General features: G+C 46.3%; 1 protein-coding gene across 4 annotated transcripts in view; it reads left to right on the forward strand.

Annotated features, from left to right (window-relative positions):
• Nucleotides 1-19,092, forward strand: part of PRKCB (protein kinase C beta) — a 310,378-nt gene that overhangs the window by 238,706 nt on the left and 52,580 nt on the right. For all 4 annotated transcript variants that reach the window (XM_067013684.1, XM_067013683.1, XM_067013686.1 and 1 more), the window contains one exon: nt 15,686-15,859. In XM_067013684.1, coding sequence (XP_066869785.1) covers nt 15,686-15,859 — 174 coding nt within the window. The remainder of the gene's footprint in view (nt 1-15,685; nt 15,860-19,092) is intronic.

Consider the following 19,092-nt stretch of genomic DNA (forward strand, 5'->3'; position numbering starts at 1 on the left):
AAAGAAATTAAAACCCTTTCATGAGCCCCTACAGAGATCGTGGTTCCCAGTGCGCTTGAAGTTGGCCCTGGTTGCTAACACTAGCTCCCCGACAGCACAAGCTGTCTCCCCCAAAGCCACTGGGGTACTTAACTAGTGTGGGCTTTGAGTTTGGGCACAAGAGAACAATCCAGAGCTCCAAGCCCCAGACCCCAGTGTCTTCTGCTGGATCCAAGTGCAGCACTGAATTACCACAGGAAGAAATTGCCTGAGGAGATAAAAAGGCAGTTTAGTTTCTACCAGTAACAAAGGCCTTTTCTGAAGTCTCAGAGCTCCTGTTGTGGGAGTCTCTCCTAATTTTAATCTCATTAGTAGTGTGGATTCACATGCACACATATACGTCCATACATTAGAGGTGGTTATATAATCCTACAGACAAAAGCTCTTCCCTTTACTTCAGCCTGCTTTGCTATCTTCCTGCACCATATGGTGAGTCCTTTATCATATGGTTCACAGATAGCTCAGTCTTTGCTACCTGTTCCCTTAATCCTCTTCCAGAGAACCTTTTGATATTTGCTGTCTGATCTTGGATTCCTGCCTTCTCTTTGGTTCTATCCCAATTATGGCACCTTCCTCCCAGCCCGCAGTCTTTCGTATGCAATTCTGACTGCCGTGGTTTTTTTGCCAACTCATTTTCCACAGTCACGGTGAGGCCCTTCCACTTTCTGAATTCGTCCAGGTCTCTCGTCAATGAAGTGACTTACTGCTTCTCTGTAGCCCCTACATTCACCCCTCAGAGGATAGTCAATTACAGAACAAAAAAGCATAAGGGTCTGTTTTCCCAATAAAATTAATTATATCAAGGAAAGTGAGACGTCTGGAATTCAAGTTTTCTTGTCAAGCCACAGGGAGTAAAGGGGGATTTATTGGACAGACATGGCATGTTCCTGTGTATTTCCCAACATCCAAAGGCAGGAAGTGCAGCTGGGACCAGAAAGCTTCCAGGAACCCAGCATTCTTTGTCTCCATCCCGGGGACCCCAATCTGTCACCCTGGCTTCTTGCTGACGTCTCTCGCTGTGGCTGTGCATCCGTGTTACCTCCTCCAGCCTTATGTCACTTCTCAATTCTCAATGTCTAATTCCCAAATCTAGAATAGTCTAGAATTTAAAACCCCAGGAAAGAGACTGATGGACCAGTATGGCTCAGTGATCATGTGATCCAATTAGCTGTGGCCAAAGGGACAGGTCACTTTTCCAGCCATCTGTCAGGAAGGACAACAGGAACAGACTCTCTGAAAATCAAATGTGATATGGGCAGTTCCTCGACGAGAAGGAAGAAAATATTGTCTGTCTGGCACACAGGCCAGCGTTTCCTTTAAGTCTGTATATTCATCAAAACGTTGCCTGGCTTTTTGGGAAAAATAATACAAAGTTAAATCTAGTCCTCTTACTGAAGGGCCAGATAGAGCCTATTAACAGGGAAGCTCTTTTCTCGGGCGATACTTCATGGCCTCTTGTCCAATTATTGTGCTGTCATAGTTCTCCCTCCACACATCCATCTCAACTGCATCCTTATGTGCTATTTCAGAAATTCTAGTCCTGTTAAGATATTGAATCCCTGTTTACTAACAACATTACCCATACTCCTTTCTACAACAAACATGATAGCAGAGACCTATAGATTTTAATCATCCAACACCCATGGTAAATATTTTGAATGTACACCTAGGGATGGTTAATATAATTAAACGTGCCATAGTTTGTTTCATTCCTTCCCCCACCCCTCAGCTCTGTTTCATATTATGTATTGACCTCATTGAAAATCACTGCAGAGAATGATAATGTATTTTGAGTGCTGAGAGCCCATCTAAGTGTTTTATATGCATTGCTTGTTTAATCTTCACAACGATCTTATGGGGTGGGTGCTGTCATAATCCCCCTTTTACATGAGGGAATGGAGGCTCAGAGAGTTGAGAGACTTCCAGACTCATGCAGTGGTGGATGCAGGTCCAAACCCAGAGAGTCTGGCTCCGGAACACATGACCACTAGGCCACCCAGCCTCAACATGCTCCACTCCTGCCTTGGAGAAAACCCATTCTCCATTAGTCTGTGACACCAATCATAAAGGGAGGCTTGTGTGCACAGAGCAGATCAGATTATAGGGAAACAGGCTTCCTTTGTGCGCCTAATAGTTGAAATGAATGACAGACCCTTAAGGGTTTCATTGCGTTTTCTTTTGGTAAAAAGGCATCAATTATTGGTTTGTTTTCCCAGGAACTGCTTAAAAAAGAGTCAAATTAAATCTCTTATTTTAACGATCTAGCTTTGTCAAATATAACATGTGATTCAAAGAAAATTGATTAAGCAAACCTACAGGACACCAGCATTGATGTGAGCTCAAGAGAACTCTTCAGTAACTCGAATGGATACCTATCAATTCCACCATATCACGTCTATGATATCAATAATTAGGAGTGATACATACAACCCAGAGTTTTGAAATAATAGTTCTTTTGCATTTCTTATTACAACCCAATCAAACAATTAAACACTTATTAAATCCAACTAAGCCTCTTCATTTAAAACTCAGCGCTCCGCAGCGTTTCGAGTTTAAACCTTCTTATTCCTTCCCCTCCCTCTTTCCAGCAGTGACTATGAGTCATTCGTTCCATGGGTGTAGTGACATTTGCTTAACAGTAGCAAGTCCACATGAGCCAGAGATGACTCTGACTGAAAGTACCTCCATTCTAAACTTTGTTTCACACTTCCATTGGCTTTCTCTGCTAGTGGGCAAAAATTCAACTTGATTAAATCTAATGTGTGACATGGCATCATTTTAAGAGGCTTAAATCTTAATAACATGTGTCACCCTGACCTCTGATCTGAAAACTCAATTTATCTACCACGCAGTTCCATGCCTCCCCCATTATCAACATCCCCACTAGAGTGGAACATTCATTACGGTCAATAAGCCTACACTGACACGTCGTCATCACCCAAAGTCTGCAGTTCACATTAGGGTTCATTCTTGGTGGTGTACGTTCTACAGGTTTGGACAGATGTGTAATGACATGCGTCAAACCTTTATAGTATCATACAGAGTAGTTTCACTGCCCTAAAAATCCTCTGCACTTTGCCTATCCATCCCTCCCACCCTCTACCCCCTAGCAACCACTGATCTTTTCACTGTCTCCATGGTTTTGCCTTTTCCAGAATGTCATATAGTTGGAATCATACAGTATGTAACCATATAAAGAAATTTTATTTTAAATATGGAAAACCTTACATAATAAATCATGAAATAACCCAGTTGATCTGCACGCTATCACTGCTCTTATGTTTGTCTTACCGACTTGAAGATTGTATCCACAAAGTGATTCAGTCCTACCCAGATCCACACTATGAACTCCCAATTAGCATCTTTTCCCCACTATATGACTTTTCAATTTTTCCTGAAGTACTTTCTCAATTTGCAAGTCCACCCAGTTGCTCCTCCAAAGCAAGCTATGAGAAGCCAGGAACCATTTCTAGACTGCTAACTTCCAGTTTGCTGCTAGAGGTGAATGCATTTGATTCCCCCAGACCACATGATTTCATATTCCATTAGTGTGTCCACCATCAAATATAAAATTTAAACACACATATGTGTGGATACGTACACTTAGAAAATCTGACCCAAAGTTTGAACAGTAAAAATACACTTTGGGGGATTAAAATGAGGGCCTTAAGATAACCTAGAACATGTTGGGACATCTTCATGTCTGGTGAAAGTTGAAAGTTAGGAGAACCTCAAAAGGTAAAGAATTCATCAACTCTGATGAATGTAGTATATTGAGTTCTGTATACGTTAAGCTCTTATGACACGTATCACTGAAGCATCATCGTGGCCCTATGTATCGGTGGACTCTTGTCTATATTTATCCCCACATCTACTTACAAGGTCTCCTGGTAGGAATGGCTCTTCCCCTCATTCCAGGCCTCTGGTTATCAGGACTTGGGTGGCTTCAGCCATTTCTTCACCCCCGGCTCTGTCTGAAGGAGGGCTTTGCTGGAGAAGATGAGTCTGTGAAGGCCTGGAATCCAGGGTATATTGTCGCTTCCCCATTCAGAATTTCAGAAGATGACAGATGGTCTGCTGATTCCTCAGGGAAGTCCCGTCTGGACTGAGCATGTAGCTCCCTGAAGGAGAACCCCCTTAGCCTCTCCTGGAAGGTTCGTGCCAGCCCCACCTCTAAACACAGACGGGACGACCTTGCCTTTCATTCTGGGCTTTGCATAAGGATCTCCTGGGAAATAGATTCTGCAGAAATTTTGGTCTATTGCTCTAGCTCACTTGCTGCCACCTGGAGACTGTGGGAAAGAACCACTCTACCCACCATTCCTCTTATTCTCTGTATTTATTCTTTCACTTTAACAATATGGCTTTCTGTGTGCAGGCTCTGAGCTTTACCTACGTCATGTCACTTACTCTGACAACAGCCTGCTGAGGGAGGAACTATCATTATGTCCCTTTTACATATGAGGGAACTGAGACTCAGAGAGGCTGAGTAACTTGCCCAAGATCACACAGCAAGCACATGATAGAGTTAAACTTTGAACTCGTGGTTCCAGAGATGAACTTGTACCTACTGTGATTTTTGCAGTTCTAATTAGATATGAACTTCCAGCTTATCAGATTCTGTCAAGGTCAAAATCGCTTTCTTATGTTAAACAGCTTGTCAGGATACCTGCCTTGTTGTAAAGAGATGAGGATGTGGACGCTCACCTTCATTTAGTAACCTGGCCGCACCCAAGTCTCTCTCAAAATCCTACTCCCGAGTGAGCAGACGCCCTTGGAAGAACAGTGGCCAGTGTCTGCCCAGCGCTTCATCCCCTGATTATAATACCATCCTGATGGCCTCTGGCCAGCTCATCACCTCGTCCTCCCCCAGGGCAGGCCACACAGGAAGGTCCCAGATATTTAGAAGGTTCTGATTTAATTGGTCTGGAGTGTGGCCCAAGCATCAGCCTGTAAAAGCTCGGCAGGGAATTCTCAGGTGCAGCCTGGAGAAACAGGAGCTTAGTACGAGCAGGCGAGGCAAACCCAAGGAAAGGGTGGTGGGTGGGGGAGGAGACCGGATTTGCCTTAAGACTTAGAACTGAGCTGATCTAAAGTACCCTCTGCTCTGCAGGTCTTCGGAGGGACCGGGTAGAGCCCAAGCAGGAGACAGTCCCAGAGGGCGGGGGACCCTCAAAGAGACAGGACCCTAAAATAGAGGAGGGTACACACCTTGCAGCAGATCAGACCCGTACCCTACCTTGTCCACAAGCCAGCTCCCTAGTGTGGCGGGTGTGGGAGAGGCAGGGAGAGGGGCTCGTGGTGCCTCTGGAGGCCTGCACTGTACACACCCGGCTTAACTTGCTTCTCCATCCCTCTCCCGTGCACCCTCAGCTCCCTGCGCGTTACCGATCCTCTCCTCTCAGTGTTCGGGGACACTATGAGCCCCGAATGTGTCTCTCTCTGTCTCTATTTTAGATGCACCATCTGAGTTCAAGTTAGCGTCTTTTCCAGACACCTGTGTGTTAGTCAAGCTTGCAGGCTCCGACAGTGCTAGATGGTATGGTCTCTCCTCCTCCTCTTCTGACCCTGTCATAGGGATGTGATTAAGAACATTGTCCACGGCAGCACTGCGTGTTCAGGATCCATGTGAGACATTTCCTTTAGACCTAAGTTCTAGGGAAAGCTTCTTTTTCTCCTCAAAAAGTGATTTTCCCTATAGAAATATGAACTTTTGTGATCATTTCATGTATCTCTGGTTGCTTTGGCCTCTAGGAAGCTGATAGTACAACACATACAAACACTATATTTATAATATATGTATAGACATACACACCATGTGCTATATAATCATTGTTAACCAGATTTATCAAGGTATAATTTACATATCATAAAATCTACTTGTTTAATATTATATAATGTTGAATGCTACCTCAAATTCATTGTGAATTATAGGTTGGATGAAGCCATAGATAAATTAAACAATGCTGAGAGCCAAGTAACTAAAGATCTTTAGTGACCTAGATCTAGGGATTTTTTTTTTTTTAACTACTTCACCCTCACTCAGATATTTTCATTCATTTATTCAAGAAACATTTATTGAGTGTCTAGATGTTGGGGATGTGACAGCAAACAGTCAAACAAAACAGCTGTTCTCCTGGAGCTAACATTCTAGGGAGGGAGGAAAAGAAACAAATGGCGATTAATAGCATGCCAGGTGTGGGAAGAAAGACAAAGTAGTGGAAGGGGATGGGGAGTGTCAAAAGGGCTGCAACTTCACAGAAGGTGCTCAGGGAGGATCTCTGCAAGGAAGTCACACTGAACGAGGTGAGAGAGCAAACTCTTGGGTGTATCTGGGGGAAGGGTCCTGCAGGCAGGACAGAGTGTACGTGCAGGCTGAGAGCAGGTAGAGTGGAAACAGTTGTCTAGGAGGCAACTGCAGGAGACCAGGGTGGGGCTCGTGGTGGCTTAGATCAGGAAGGAGGTTGAGTATGGCATGTATTTTGAATGCAGAGCTAACAAAGCTTGTTGATGCACTGGATGAGAGATGTAAGAGAGACGAATTGAGGGAGGCTCAGTTTGGCTTGGGACTTGGGGCAGGTGTCTGTTGAAGTTGGGGGAGTGGGGAGCGGGGCCTTGGTCCCTAACTATCTCTGCCCTCTCCCATTAGTAAGCACATGGACACACAAGTCCCTCGGGGCAAATCTCCTTAGCCACTGGAGAGCTGGAAATGGATGCTGTGTACAGGGGTCACAAGTGGTCCCCTTGGTCCGTCTCTGAAAAGATGAAGCTGTTGATAACCACTGTAGTGGATAGAATTGTCTCCCCTCAATAATATATATTTTCAAGTTCTAACTACTGATACTGTGAATTCGACCATGTTTGGGCATAGGGTCTTTGCAGATGTCATCAAGTTCAGAGTTCAGACTGGATTAGGGTGGGCCCCAATCCAATGACTGGTCTCCTTATAAGAAGAGGAAATTGGGGCGGAGACACAGGGAAGAAACGCTGTGTGAAGACAGAGGCAGAGATTGGAATGTTGTGTCCATAAACCAACGATTGCTGGCAACCACATGAGCTGGGAGAGAGGCTGGGAATAGATTCTCTCTCAGAGCCTCTAGAAGGAACCAACCCTGCCAACACCTTGATTTCTGACTTCTGGTCTCCTTAACTGTGAGAGAATAGATTTCTGGTTTTTTTTTACACCACACAGTTTCTGGTTCTTTGTTATTATAACTAGTACAAGTCCTTAAGTACTCATCATTTGCCCAGCACGGAGCTGAATTGAGGTGTACAGTTTGCATACTTTATCCCCCAAAGTTCCCTTAGCACCACCCAAAGCTGAGCATTGCTAGTGTGTCTGTTTTATAGACGAGGAAATTAAGGTTCAGAAAAGTTAAGTGACTTTCCCAAGGTCACGCAGCTAGTATGTGGTGGAACTTGGATATTTACCAGGTCTCCTAATTCTAAAGTCCCTGCCCTAACCACGATGCCATCTTGTCCCACGGTCAAGGGCCAAGGTTCCAGGCACATTTGGCCATTTGGATTTGCCAGTTAAGTTCATCTCCATCAACTTTCTGGCTAGGAGTCCCTGGGCTACTTTCCATTTTATCTGCTGTCACCGGAGCTGCTGCTTTGATCACATCTCTCCCAGAAGATTCTTGGGGAACAGATGTGGCTTAGAATTTGTAAAGAACGTCACTTCAAGACAGACTTTCAATCTGTTTGGAATCCTCACCCTAGAGATGGAGGGACAGCTGAAGAAACAGCCCATGCCCTCGATGTTGGTATTAACTGAAGTGGAAGCTCCAGAAACTGCGAGAGACAGTTAATAAAAAAATCGTGTCTACATAAAGGAGCATTTTAGATCGTGGCCATCGCCGTTGCTGGTGCTATGGCTGTTTTTCTGTCATTTTTCGCTCTCGTACCAACACTTGAGGGCACAGATGGAGGGAGCAAGATCTTCTCAAGCCACTTACTGCTTGGAAGCGGGGCCACGTCGGTCCTGTTCGTGGACGCATCACCAGTGCCTAGCATAATGCCTGGCACACAGTTCCCCATAGAGCTCTTGGACCAGATGGGTGAACTGGGGTCGTGACCGCGGCACTAACTCAGACCAAGCTCATCTCGACCAGTAGATGAGTGGTTTGTTAGTGGTTGTATAAGAAGTGGAGAAAGGACATAAGTGTTGTGTTCTTGACCATGAATTAGGCCACAAGGGCTGAAGTCTCAACAGGTAGGATGGGTAGGAAGAGGAGAACAGGGCCAGGATCTGGAGTCGAGTTGGAAACACTTCAGCAATAATTTGCGGACAGTACAGCCTCATGACCCAACACGTGGTGCTCAGGGCTCAGAGAATCGGATGGTTAAGAGCATGGACTTTGGAGACAGGTGACCTAGAAGAGTCACTTCCTAGTAGGAGTGACTTTGCACCACTCACCTAACTTCTCTAAGCCCTGGCTTCCTCTCCTGTGAAATGGGGATGGTAGCAGTACCTCTACTACCCATCTGTGTGGAATTAAATGAAATAATGCACAGAGTAGGTAAGAAATGGGGGTGGTTATCATACGAGCCCCAAGCTGGCCACCTTGTCTCACATGCCGGTCATCCAGCCTTGTCTTCTTTCTCCCTGGCACACACGTGGGCCCATTCCCTTTGGACGTCACCCGTTGTCTGTCCAGCCACCCGACTTGGTACCAGCGCTGCTCTCTCTGCTGGAGACATCTCAGAGGGCTGGGAGTTGGCATCTGGACTCTGAGTTCTAGAGCTTAAGAGCTCACTTCCTACAGTAATTCTAGACCAGGGTTTGTGCATCCAGCTAGTTCAATCCGAAGGGAACACGATCCGCTTCCCTTTGGCGGGAATATGCCTCCCCCATGTCCACTGTGCTAATCCTGGTCATTCTTCAGGTCTCAGCTTAACCATCACTTCCCCAGGGCATCTTTTGCTGGCCCACCAAATCAGGTTAAGTCCGCCATGTGCGTACTCGCAGGGCACCATGAACTTCTCTTTCGGGAGTTTAATCATAATTGAATTGGGCTCATCTGTGCCGGTGTGTAAGCCTCCTGACGTGATTGTCATTCTGCATCCCCAGTGCCTGGCATATCCCAGACACTTAATTCATGTTTACTGAACGAATATGTGAATCGGCCAGCCTTCCAGGTCCTGGGCGAGACTAGGAAAGGTGATACATTTGGAAGGCAGGCTGAGTTCCATCTCTGTTGCCCATCTCAGTTGAAGCCTTAAAAGTTTTTGGATTAGAAAGAGTGTTCATGACCAAACACAAGGAATAAATAAAGCAAGGTAACAGGGGCCACACCTGACAGGGCTGGGTCGCATTAGGGCACATATGAACTCAGAGGAATCTGTTCTAGTTGCCTGTTGCTGCATCACAAATCATCCTCAGACTCAGAGGTTTAAAACGACAACACTTGTATATTATTATGTCTCATGGTGTATGTGGGTCAGGAGATTGGGAAGTCTCTGGTTGCTTGTGGCTTGGGCTCTGTCCTGCAGTGGCTGGAGCTGGAACAGCTGGGGCTGGAACACCCAGTGCTGTCTAGGCAGCAAGCTCTTTGTGTGGCCTCCAGGCCTCGCCACATGGTCTCATGCGGTGGCCTCACTAGCACGGTGGCCTAGGGCTGCAAAGGCAGGTGTCCCAAGAGAAACCGACAGAAGCTGCTATCTCCCAAGTCACACAGGATTCCTTCCACTGTATTCCATTCATTGAAGCAGTCACAGAGGCTGCCCAGGTTCAAGAGCAGAGGGGCACAGACTCTGCCCCTTGACTGAGGAGTGTCAAATATTTACAGACATGTTTTGAAACCACCATAGAATATCACTTCTTTCATGATACTGGGAAAGCTCTCAGGAAGCTCTCAAAAAGCTCTCCAAGGGGAAGAGATATGGGAACATATGTATATGTATAACTGATTCACTTTGTTGTAAGGCAGAAACTAACACACCATTGTAAAGCAATTATACTCCAATAAAGATGTTAAAAATAAAAATAAAATAATAATTTTTTTTTTAAAAAAAGCTCTCCAAGGGCAGAGAGATTCCTGTTGAAAGGAAAGCTTGATTAGAATATCAAGGAGCAGGGCTTCCCTGGTGGCGCAGTGGTTGAGAGGCCGCCTGCCGATGCAGGGGACACGGGTTCGTGCCCCGGTCCAGGAAGATCCCACGTGCTGCGGAGCGGCTGAGCCCGTGAGCCATGGCCGCTGAGCCTGCGCGTCCGGAGCCTGTGCTCCGCAACGGGAGAGGCCACAGCAGTGAGAGGCCCGCGTACCGCAAAAAAAAAAAAAAAAGAATATCAAGGAGCAAAGTTCCCTTTTCACCCCTGGTAACGACTGCAGAGAAAGCGTTGGGACCCTCAAAATAAAAGGATTCTATATCTTCTAGACACCTCCTATCCCTCATATTAAATGAATCAATTCTGATATTACCTCAGAGTTCCTCAGAGCAACAAATTTAGTGATTAGAATCAAGGGGAAGGGAGGCGCTTCCAGGCCACAGTCAGAGCTTCTGGGTGAGAGGTGGCGCTTGGAATCTGCCTTGTGAACAAGTACCCCACGTGGTTCTGATATAGGCAAGAGGCACCTAAAAAGAATGGAATTTATAAAGAATGGAATTTGTCTTGTTTTAGGTCATGTACTAACCTGATGCTATTTGACTTACTGAAATTTTTATTTTTATTAAGAATTTGTACTCCTCAAGCAATAATTTTGTCTTATAGATCTTTAAAAGGTAGACATCCACTCAAGCTAGTATAAATAAAATAATAACTTTATTGGGGAGATATGGAGGTTTCTATGGAAACAGCCAAGCCTCATGAGACGTCCCAGCTTACCCTTCCCCCTCCCCATGTCCTCAAGTTCATTCTCTATGTCTGTGTCTTCATTCCTGTCCTGCCCCTAGGTTCTTCAGACTTTTTTTTTTTAGATTCCATATATATGTGTTAGGATACGGTATTTGTTTTTCCCTTTCTGACTTACTTCACTCTGTATGACAGTCTCTAAGTCCATCCACCTCACTACAAATAACTCAATTTTTTTTCTTTTTATGGCTGAGTAATATTCCATTTTATATATGTGCCACATCTTTTTTATCCATTCATCTGTCGATGGACATTTGGGTTGCTTCCATGTCCTGGCTACTGTAAATAGAGCTGCAGTGAACATTGTGGTACATGACTCTTTTTGAATTATGGTTTTCTCAGGGTATATGCCCAGCAGTGGGATTGCTGGGTCGTATGGTAGTTCTATTTTTAAAACTGTGGCCACTTTTGATAATGTAGTCACTCTTATTTTTTCCCGATCTTTTTTGAAATACATGTTCTAGAACAGGGGTCAGCAAACTACTGGCTCTGAGCCCACCAGCTATTTTTATAAATAAAATAGGCTCCCCGAAGCCTATAATATTTACTCTTTGTCCTTTTACAGAAAAGGTTTGCACGCTCCTGCTCTAGAACTTGATTCAGTTCTATCTCTAAATCGTTATTAATGCTTCGTGTGTGTGAGTTCTGTTTTCCTCCAGCTGCTATAGGGGAATTTTCCAGAGTTTGCCCCTTTGTGTAGCACTTGCAGGATGTGAGGAGGGTCCTCTGGTACTGGCTATTCTCCCCTCTACCCTGTGGCTTAGGGCAGGGCGAGGCACTGAGAATCTTCACACATCCCTGTTGATTGACTGAAAGATAAATATCTCTACAAATGCAACAGTATTTTCTAAGGTGTGAAGTACATAGTATTGATGATTTGCAAGATGATTTTAGTTGAGTAATTGAGTTTTTTTAAGGTGGTGCATAGGTGCCATATGAATGATAAGGTTTTTCTCTCTTTTTATGTTTTCTCTTAGTCTTTCCAATTACTTGAATCAGAAAGTCTCATTTGATGACAACATGCCATTAATAGCTCACATTTGCTAATATCACTTTTTTCCTTAAACAAGAGGAAAACGCAGGCCTGGCTTGGAACCTTCAGCAGCCAGCAGTATCTAGCTAGAATTTCCTAGCACTACTTTGCTTTTATTTACTTTTTTTAAAAAAAATAAATTTATTTAATTTATATTTTGGCTGTGTTGGGTCTTTGTTTCCGCGTGCGGGTTTTTCTCTAGTTGCGGCGAGCGGGGGCTACTCTTCGTTGCAGTGCACAGACCTCTCTTTGCAGTGGCTTCTCTTGTTGCGGAGCACGGGCTCTAGGCGTGTGGGCTTCAGTAGTTGTGGTGCTCGGGCTTAGTTGCTTCGTGGCATGTGGGATCTTCCTGGACCAGGGCTTGAACCCGTGTCCCCTGCATTGGCAGGTGGATTCTTAACCACTGCGCCACCAGGGAAGCCCCCACTTTTATTTACTTTTATGCTCATCTTCCACTTATGGCTGGTGATACTGGCTTGCCATTAATGGTGGTGATATAAAATTTCCTTTTCAGATAAATGTAGTTAAGTAAAGATGTGACTAGATTTTAAAAAGACTAAGTAAATAGCAGTTTAGGTGGTAGGGAAAAAATGTGAAAAAGGCAGATGAATGATTGATTGAAGTTTGGAAACACTTGCCCTAAAGTACCTGCCGTAGATACAAAGCAGTCCCAGTGTCCAGAGGAGGGAGTGACCTGTTTGGTCTACGTGGAACATTGAGGGATGTAGAGGAAGGTAACATCTAAGCTGAAGCTCGGATCTTCTGAGCAGTGAAAGCGTGTGGAAGGACACTACGGGCAGTGGCAAGAGAAGAGCCAAAAGAAAAGAAAGAACAGGATGTGGTCAAGAAATTGTTTGACTTGCGGGAGTCACTGAGGGACTTGAAACATTTGAGTAGCCTGGTCGGATCTGCATTTTTAGAACAGTCATTAGCTCCAGGAGGTTAATCTCCCCCAGCCTCAGTTTGTTCATCTGTAGAAGGGGAGTAATTGAAACAGACGTAGGGTGTTCACCCCTGCCTCTGGTGCCTGGGGAGATTCCCAGCCATCTGTCCTGCTACTCCTCCAGACAGGGGACTGCATTGGCATTCAAGGTGTCCAGGGCCCCTCCCCTGTGTTCTTGGGTGGTGGTTGGGTGGGGTGGGTTGTCTACGAGCATTCTGGGTTGTTAGATGGTACGTTGACCAGTGGTGATGGGGCAGTGGGGTTGCCACCCTCACAGGCAGCTAAGCGCTGAGCCCCTCCTGTGTACTTGGGGGTCCTCTCAGCTGATGACTCTGCTTCCATCCTCCTTCAGTCTCTCTACCCATTCGCCTCTGGCTAAGTCACCTCTCCGCCCTCCTCCCCGCCCTTGCCCCAGCCCTGCCTTCTCAGGAATCTGGGAGCAGCAAACCCCTATCTCCAGCCTACTCTTTTAACATCTTAGTGGAGTCATTGGTTCTGCCTTGGTGAGGACTAGGGAAGGAAAAACGGCTCTGGGTACCCGTGAGGGAGCAGAGGAACACGGGAAATAAGCTAAAGACACGCACTCCAGCACTCTGAGCCCTACTCTGCCATGGGGGCGAGTGGGTCTGCTGTGAGGGCTGAGCAGATGCCCGGCAGGGAGGACCTGCCCAGCTGGCAGCTCGTATTTCTGTGGTGAGGCTGGGGGCGAAAGCAGTCGGAAAAGTCCTCTTGATGCGGAGGTGTGCGTCAGGGACTTTCTCCCTAAGTGCTCTAAATTCCTAGGCCCGAATCGCCCACGGCCACCCCTGGCTGTGATGAGAGAGAGAAGGTGGTGCGGGCAGGAGACTGGCCTCGGTGAGGGGCGGCGAGCGCAGCCCAGAGCTGCCGCGCAGGCGCAGGAGTCCGGTCGGGCCGCTTAGCATCAGGGCAGGAGCCGAGCGGAGCGTGCAAGCTGCCCTCCTGCCTCGGGGCTCCCCCTGTGCGCCACGCCCTCTGGTCCCGGGCCTCTGTTGCTCTCTCTGGCCCTCCGGCTGAGTCAGGTACAAGCATTTCATTTCCTCAGCCACCTGAACTCCTTGAGGATTCTTCTGGAACTCTCGCAAGTGGAGTGTATAAAGGCAGAGACCTTGGGATCAGGTAAGCCGGAAGTTCAAGTCCTGGCTCTGTCCCTAACCCAGTTTGTGGTGTGACAGGTCACTTAGCTACCCTGAGCCCCGGGCTCCTGTGAAATAGGGCTCTTTTCTTTTTAATTAATTAATTAATTTTAAAACTTTTAATTTATTTCTTATTGAAGTGTAGTTGATGTACGATGTGATATGTTAACTGGTGTACCATATAGTGATTCACAATTTTGAAAGCTTATACTCCATTTATAGTTATTCTAAAATATTGGCCATATTCCCTGTGTTGTGCAATATGCCCTTGGAGCTTATTTTATACCTAATAGTTTGTACCTCTTAACCCCCCACCCCGTTGCTCCTCCCCCCTTGAAATAGGATTCTTAATGGTACCGACTTCCTAGGGTCTTAGGCAACGTGAATGAGACATAATAAATGAAAACCATTGTCTGGCACCCTGGTAAGTGCTCAAAATATTGTGGTGATTGATATTATTGCCTCTGCAAAATATCTGACACAGTACACGCAGTGTGTCGTTACTTCAGTCTGATTGCTTCTTCCTCCAGGAAGCCACCTCAGAAGCCCCCTGACCAGGTTCGGTCTTGTACAATGTGGTCCTGCCCCACGATCCCTAAGAGGGATCTACTGCTCACTGTTCTCTCTGGCACAGTCACAGCCAGTGAAAACAATGATGTGTCACAAGCCACGCTGATTAACACGCTCAGATTGCGACCACAGCTGCATGAAAGGAAGCCCCAGGACAACAGGAGAGCACGTTAAAATATTACATTAATCATCCCCTGTAATTAATGTCCAAAGTCCTCCTTCCTCCCTGGAATACAGGGTCAGAGAACGTGCCTGCTCATCTAATGCTGCTTCCCCGGTGCTTCGCAGGCTCTTGATGAATATTAAACGACTGAAAGAATAAGGGAACAATTGCCCCCAATTCAGTTCTTTCAGGACTTCACTCATTCCCTCCTTCAACAAATACTTCTTGAACACCTACTGTGTGCCGGGCACTGTTCCAGACTCTTGGGTTACACCAGTGAACGAAACAGGCAAAGATACTTGCCCTCATGGGGTTTATATTCTAGTCATGTTTGGCTGGGCATTGAGACATATCCCAAAGGGCTATCCGAATACTTGTTCATCACTCTTGGAACCATCCTCTATTTATAAAAAATTAAAAAAAAATGTTTTTAGTGATATGCTTTTTAAAAAATTGAAGTATAATTGATGTACAGTGTTGTGTTAGTTTCAGGCGTACGGCAAAGTGATTCCGTTTATATACCTTTATTCTTTTTCAGATTGTTTTCCATTATATGTTATTACAAGATACTGAATAGAGTTCCCTGTGCTACACAGTAGGTCCTTGTCGATGCATTTTATTTATAGTAGCGTGTATCTGTGTTAACCCCAAACTGCTAATTTATCCCTCCCTGCCCCCACCACTTTCCCCTTTGGTCACCATAAGTTTGCTTTCTACGTCTGTGAGTCTGTCTCTGTTTTGGAACCATCCTCTGTTGATTGGGTTCAGCCATTCAAGGTGCGAGGTCTGTGGGAAACTTCAAGTGTCCTATCAGCATCCACCGAGGGCACGTGGACTGAGCTTGGAGCGGATCTGAGTGACCGTCAGCCACCTGTGGCTTCCCCGGGGCCCCTTCGATTACTACACTGACGTGCCCACTCTCTTGCAGGTCATGCTCTCAGAGCGGAAGGGCACAGATGAGCTGTACGCCGTGAAGATCCTGAAGAAGGACGTGGTGATCCAAGATGACGACGTGGAATGCACGATGGTAGAGAAGCGGGTGCTGGCCCTGCCCGGGAAGCCGCCCTTCCTGACCCAGCTGCATTCCTGCTTCCAGACCATGGTAACTGCCTGGGGGCTTGGGCCACTCCGTCTCCAGGCTTCAGGCTTTGGCCAGAGCTGTCCCTGCAACGGCCACCCAAAAGAGACACCTGGGCCCTTCCCCTCCTAGAGATAGGAAACTGTCAGGGCCCAGGGATGGCCGCCGCGGAGAATTTCTGAGGTTCCTGCTGAGAAGCACTCTCCCCTGAGGCAGATGCTGTTTCAACAAAGATAAAGAACTCAGGCAATTGGTTTTATAACCAATGGAGCAGGGCCTTCCTCTGACAGCAAGAGGTGACTTGCGGACAGGAGCTCAGGACTCACAATCTGAGATGTACTAGCAGAACTTACAGATGGGGATGAGGGGAAAGGTCCTCCTGTGTGCCCCTAGAGGGTCACAGTCGGCCCTCTGGACTCTTCAGATAAATGCATGAGTTCACGCTGCAGGTTGCATGGACCTTCTTGGAGGAAGGGTTGCCTGAGAACACAGCCCTCAGAGGACTCCCGGGGCAGGGGACACAGCCTGGGCAGGGACTAGTGAGATCAGAACCAGGCTCCTAAGAAGAAGGGGATATCTGTGTACTCTCTGCTATTGACTGTGATTCTACCTCTGTCTGTGAGAATAAGAGATGTCCCTTCAAGCAACTTCTTACCTTTCCCCTGTTCAGACTAGACCTTGGTCTCCATACCTAGGGGGGTACTTGTGGCGATCAGGCAACAATTTGGGGACCCATTCACCTCTCCAGGTTCTGCTATGACAGACCCCATTGCCTTGTCTTGTAACTATCCCCATGTGTGTCTCCTCTGCTTTAAGAGCATGACCTTCTCAGAAACGGGACCCAGCTTACTCAGCTCTCTACCTCATCTATGAGCCTTTCCCAGGTACCAGGCACTGTGGCGGGGCGGGGCAGCGGGGAGATGAGGCAGAGCCTAAATGCAAAGAGATACAAAGTTAGTTCTTGCTTTGGGAGCTTCTAAGGGCCAGAGGCCTAGTGTCTTGAAGATGCTTTAAGGGAGTTTTCAAGATGATTTTGACTCTCTCCAGTTCTCACCCTACATCCTGATTGTAGAGCCCAAGCCCTATGCTAGATGGGACACTATTGCAAGTTGCGTGTACCTTAAAGCTTGGGACTTGCTCTCTTCTCCAACATCACCAAGTCCTGTGCTCTGCTAAGTTAGACTGAGTCCCTCCAGCCTAGGAAGACACAGAACTGGGTTTGGGGTGGGTTTTCTCAGTGCAGACCATATGCCAGGCATAGAACTACCTGTTGTGAAAGGGGTAGAGCCAGAACCCAGCCCCTTCCCTGTTCTAAGTCGTCTCTTGATACATTTGGGGTTAAGATCCCAGCTTTGTCACTTTCTGGCTGAGTGGCCTTGGGAAAATTACAAAACCTCTTGGTATCAGTCTCCTCATTTGTGAATGAACTACGTCCAAGGTTGCTATGAGGAGGAAATGAGATTATACATGAGAAACACTTAACACAGTGCTTGGTACCTGGTAGACGCTCATAGATGCTGGTTATTCACTTCGCAAACATTTAGCTTTGGCCTTGGCCTGGACCAAGTACTGAGGTATAGTGCTGGGTGAGCTGGGTCCTGTTTCTGAGAAGGTCATGCTCTTAAAGTAAACAGACATGGGGATAGTTACAAAACAATGCAATGGGGGACTGTGATAGCAGAACTTGAAGAGGTTGTTGCCTGATCACCACAGGGGCATCTATGTTTTGGGTTCAGGGATGATTTTTTGCTGGGCCCCATTCCCTGAATCCCAGACAATCTCCCTGCCACAGGTCATCAAGGGAAGGAACATTCTGTACAGTATTCCCCTGCGGGGACTTTGGCCCACCAGCCTCTTGTTGGGGTCTGCTGGTGACGAGGGGCTACAAGAACATTTTTCACTCCACTGCAGGCAGGACTAAGAACTGAAATCGTGTTTGCCAAAGTATAGAGCACGCACCACCATGCAGAATGGTCCTGGGTAGTTCAAAGGGTGATTCTGGATGGTGCACGGATTTTAAGTTACATTCTGTTCAGTTCACTTTATTTTCTTCTGAGTACCTCGAAGAGAATGTTTCTGTTTGGTGCTAGCATGGCCATTAACATCTTTCTAACACTTGACTTTTTTTTTTTTTTTTTTTTTTTTTTTTGCGGTACGTGGGCCTCTCGCTGTTGTGGCCTCTTCCGTTGCGGAGCACAGGCTCCGGACGCGCAGGCTCAGCGGCCATGGCTCACGGGACCAGCCGCTCCACGGCATGTGGGATCCTCCCAGACCGGGGGCACGAACCCGCGTCCCCCGCATCGGCAGGCAGACTCCCAACCACTGCGCCACCAGGGAAGCCCTAACACTTGACTTTTTAACGAAGAGAGAGGACCAAGCTTCAGGTTCTGAGCTTTGGCAAATAGCGGTTTCTAAGTTGCTGTTTTGCTTTTATTTTCTATATAGTTTTACAGACTTCTTTCATTTATGACAACGTAAAGTCTTTTCATTTTTAAATTTTGAGATATTATAAGACAAATATAGAGAAACCACACACAGTTGATGTTTTAATAATGAGTTATTGCAAGGTTAAGTTCCTCATACCACCATCCAGGTCGAGAAAGAACTTTGGCCGCCACTCTAGAAGCTTCTCTGCGTCCCAATCTCAAGCTCCCCCCAAATGGCAGCTTGACTTCCTTGCCTGTCTCTATAGTTTTATCACTTCAGTTTTATTATCCCTTGATAAGATAGTTGACTCTTTCCCATTTGTAGAAATTTGGTTTGTCTTTTAATAGGGTGATTTCCCTCTCCATTCCTTCCATCCCTTTCTTTTATCTGCTAAAGATCCTGGGCTGTTTGACCCACAGCCTTTTCACAGTCTGGATTTTGCTGAGTGCGTAGTCATGGAGCCCTTCCACATGTTTCCTCTGTCCTCTGTGTTTTCTGCAAATTGGTAGCTGGACCTAGAAGTTCGGTCAGACCCAGGTTTGATCCCTTTGGCAAGACCATAGATGGCTGTGTGTTTTTTCGTCCAAAGTCACAGAATGTCTGGTTGTCTCTCTTTTTGTAAAATGTTGGCAACCAGTGATGCTCTGTGCCTAGATCCATGAATTCATTAAGGATTGTGAGGTGGTGATATCCTAATTCTGTCATTCCTTTTTCTTTGTTAGTTGGAATTCTTTTATAAAGAGAGACTTCCCTCATCTGTTGCTTGGTTCCCTGGTGATACAGTTCATATAGGAAAGGCAGGATAGATGCAGGACACTTTTTTTGTTATT

Source organism: Kogia breviceps, chromosome 14 (genome assembly GCF_026419965.1).
Source record: "Kogia breviceps isolate mKogBre1 chromosome 14, mKogBre1 haplotype 1, whole genome shotgun sequence".
NCBI classification, from domain to species: Eukaryota; Metazoa; Chordata; class Mammalia; order Artiodactyla; family Physeteridae; genus Kogia; species Kogia breviceps.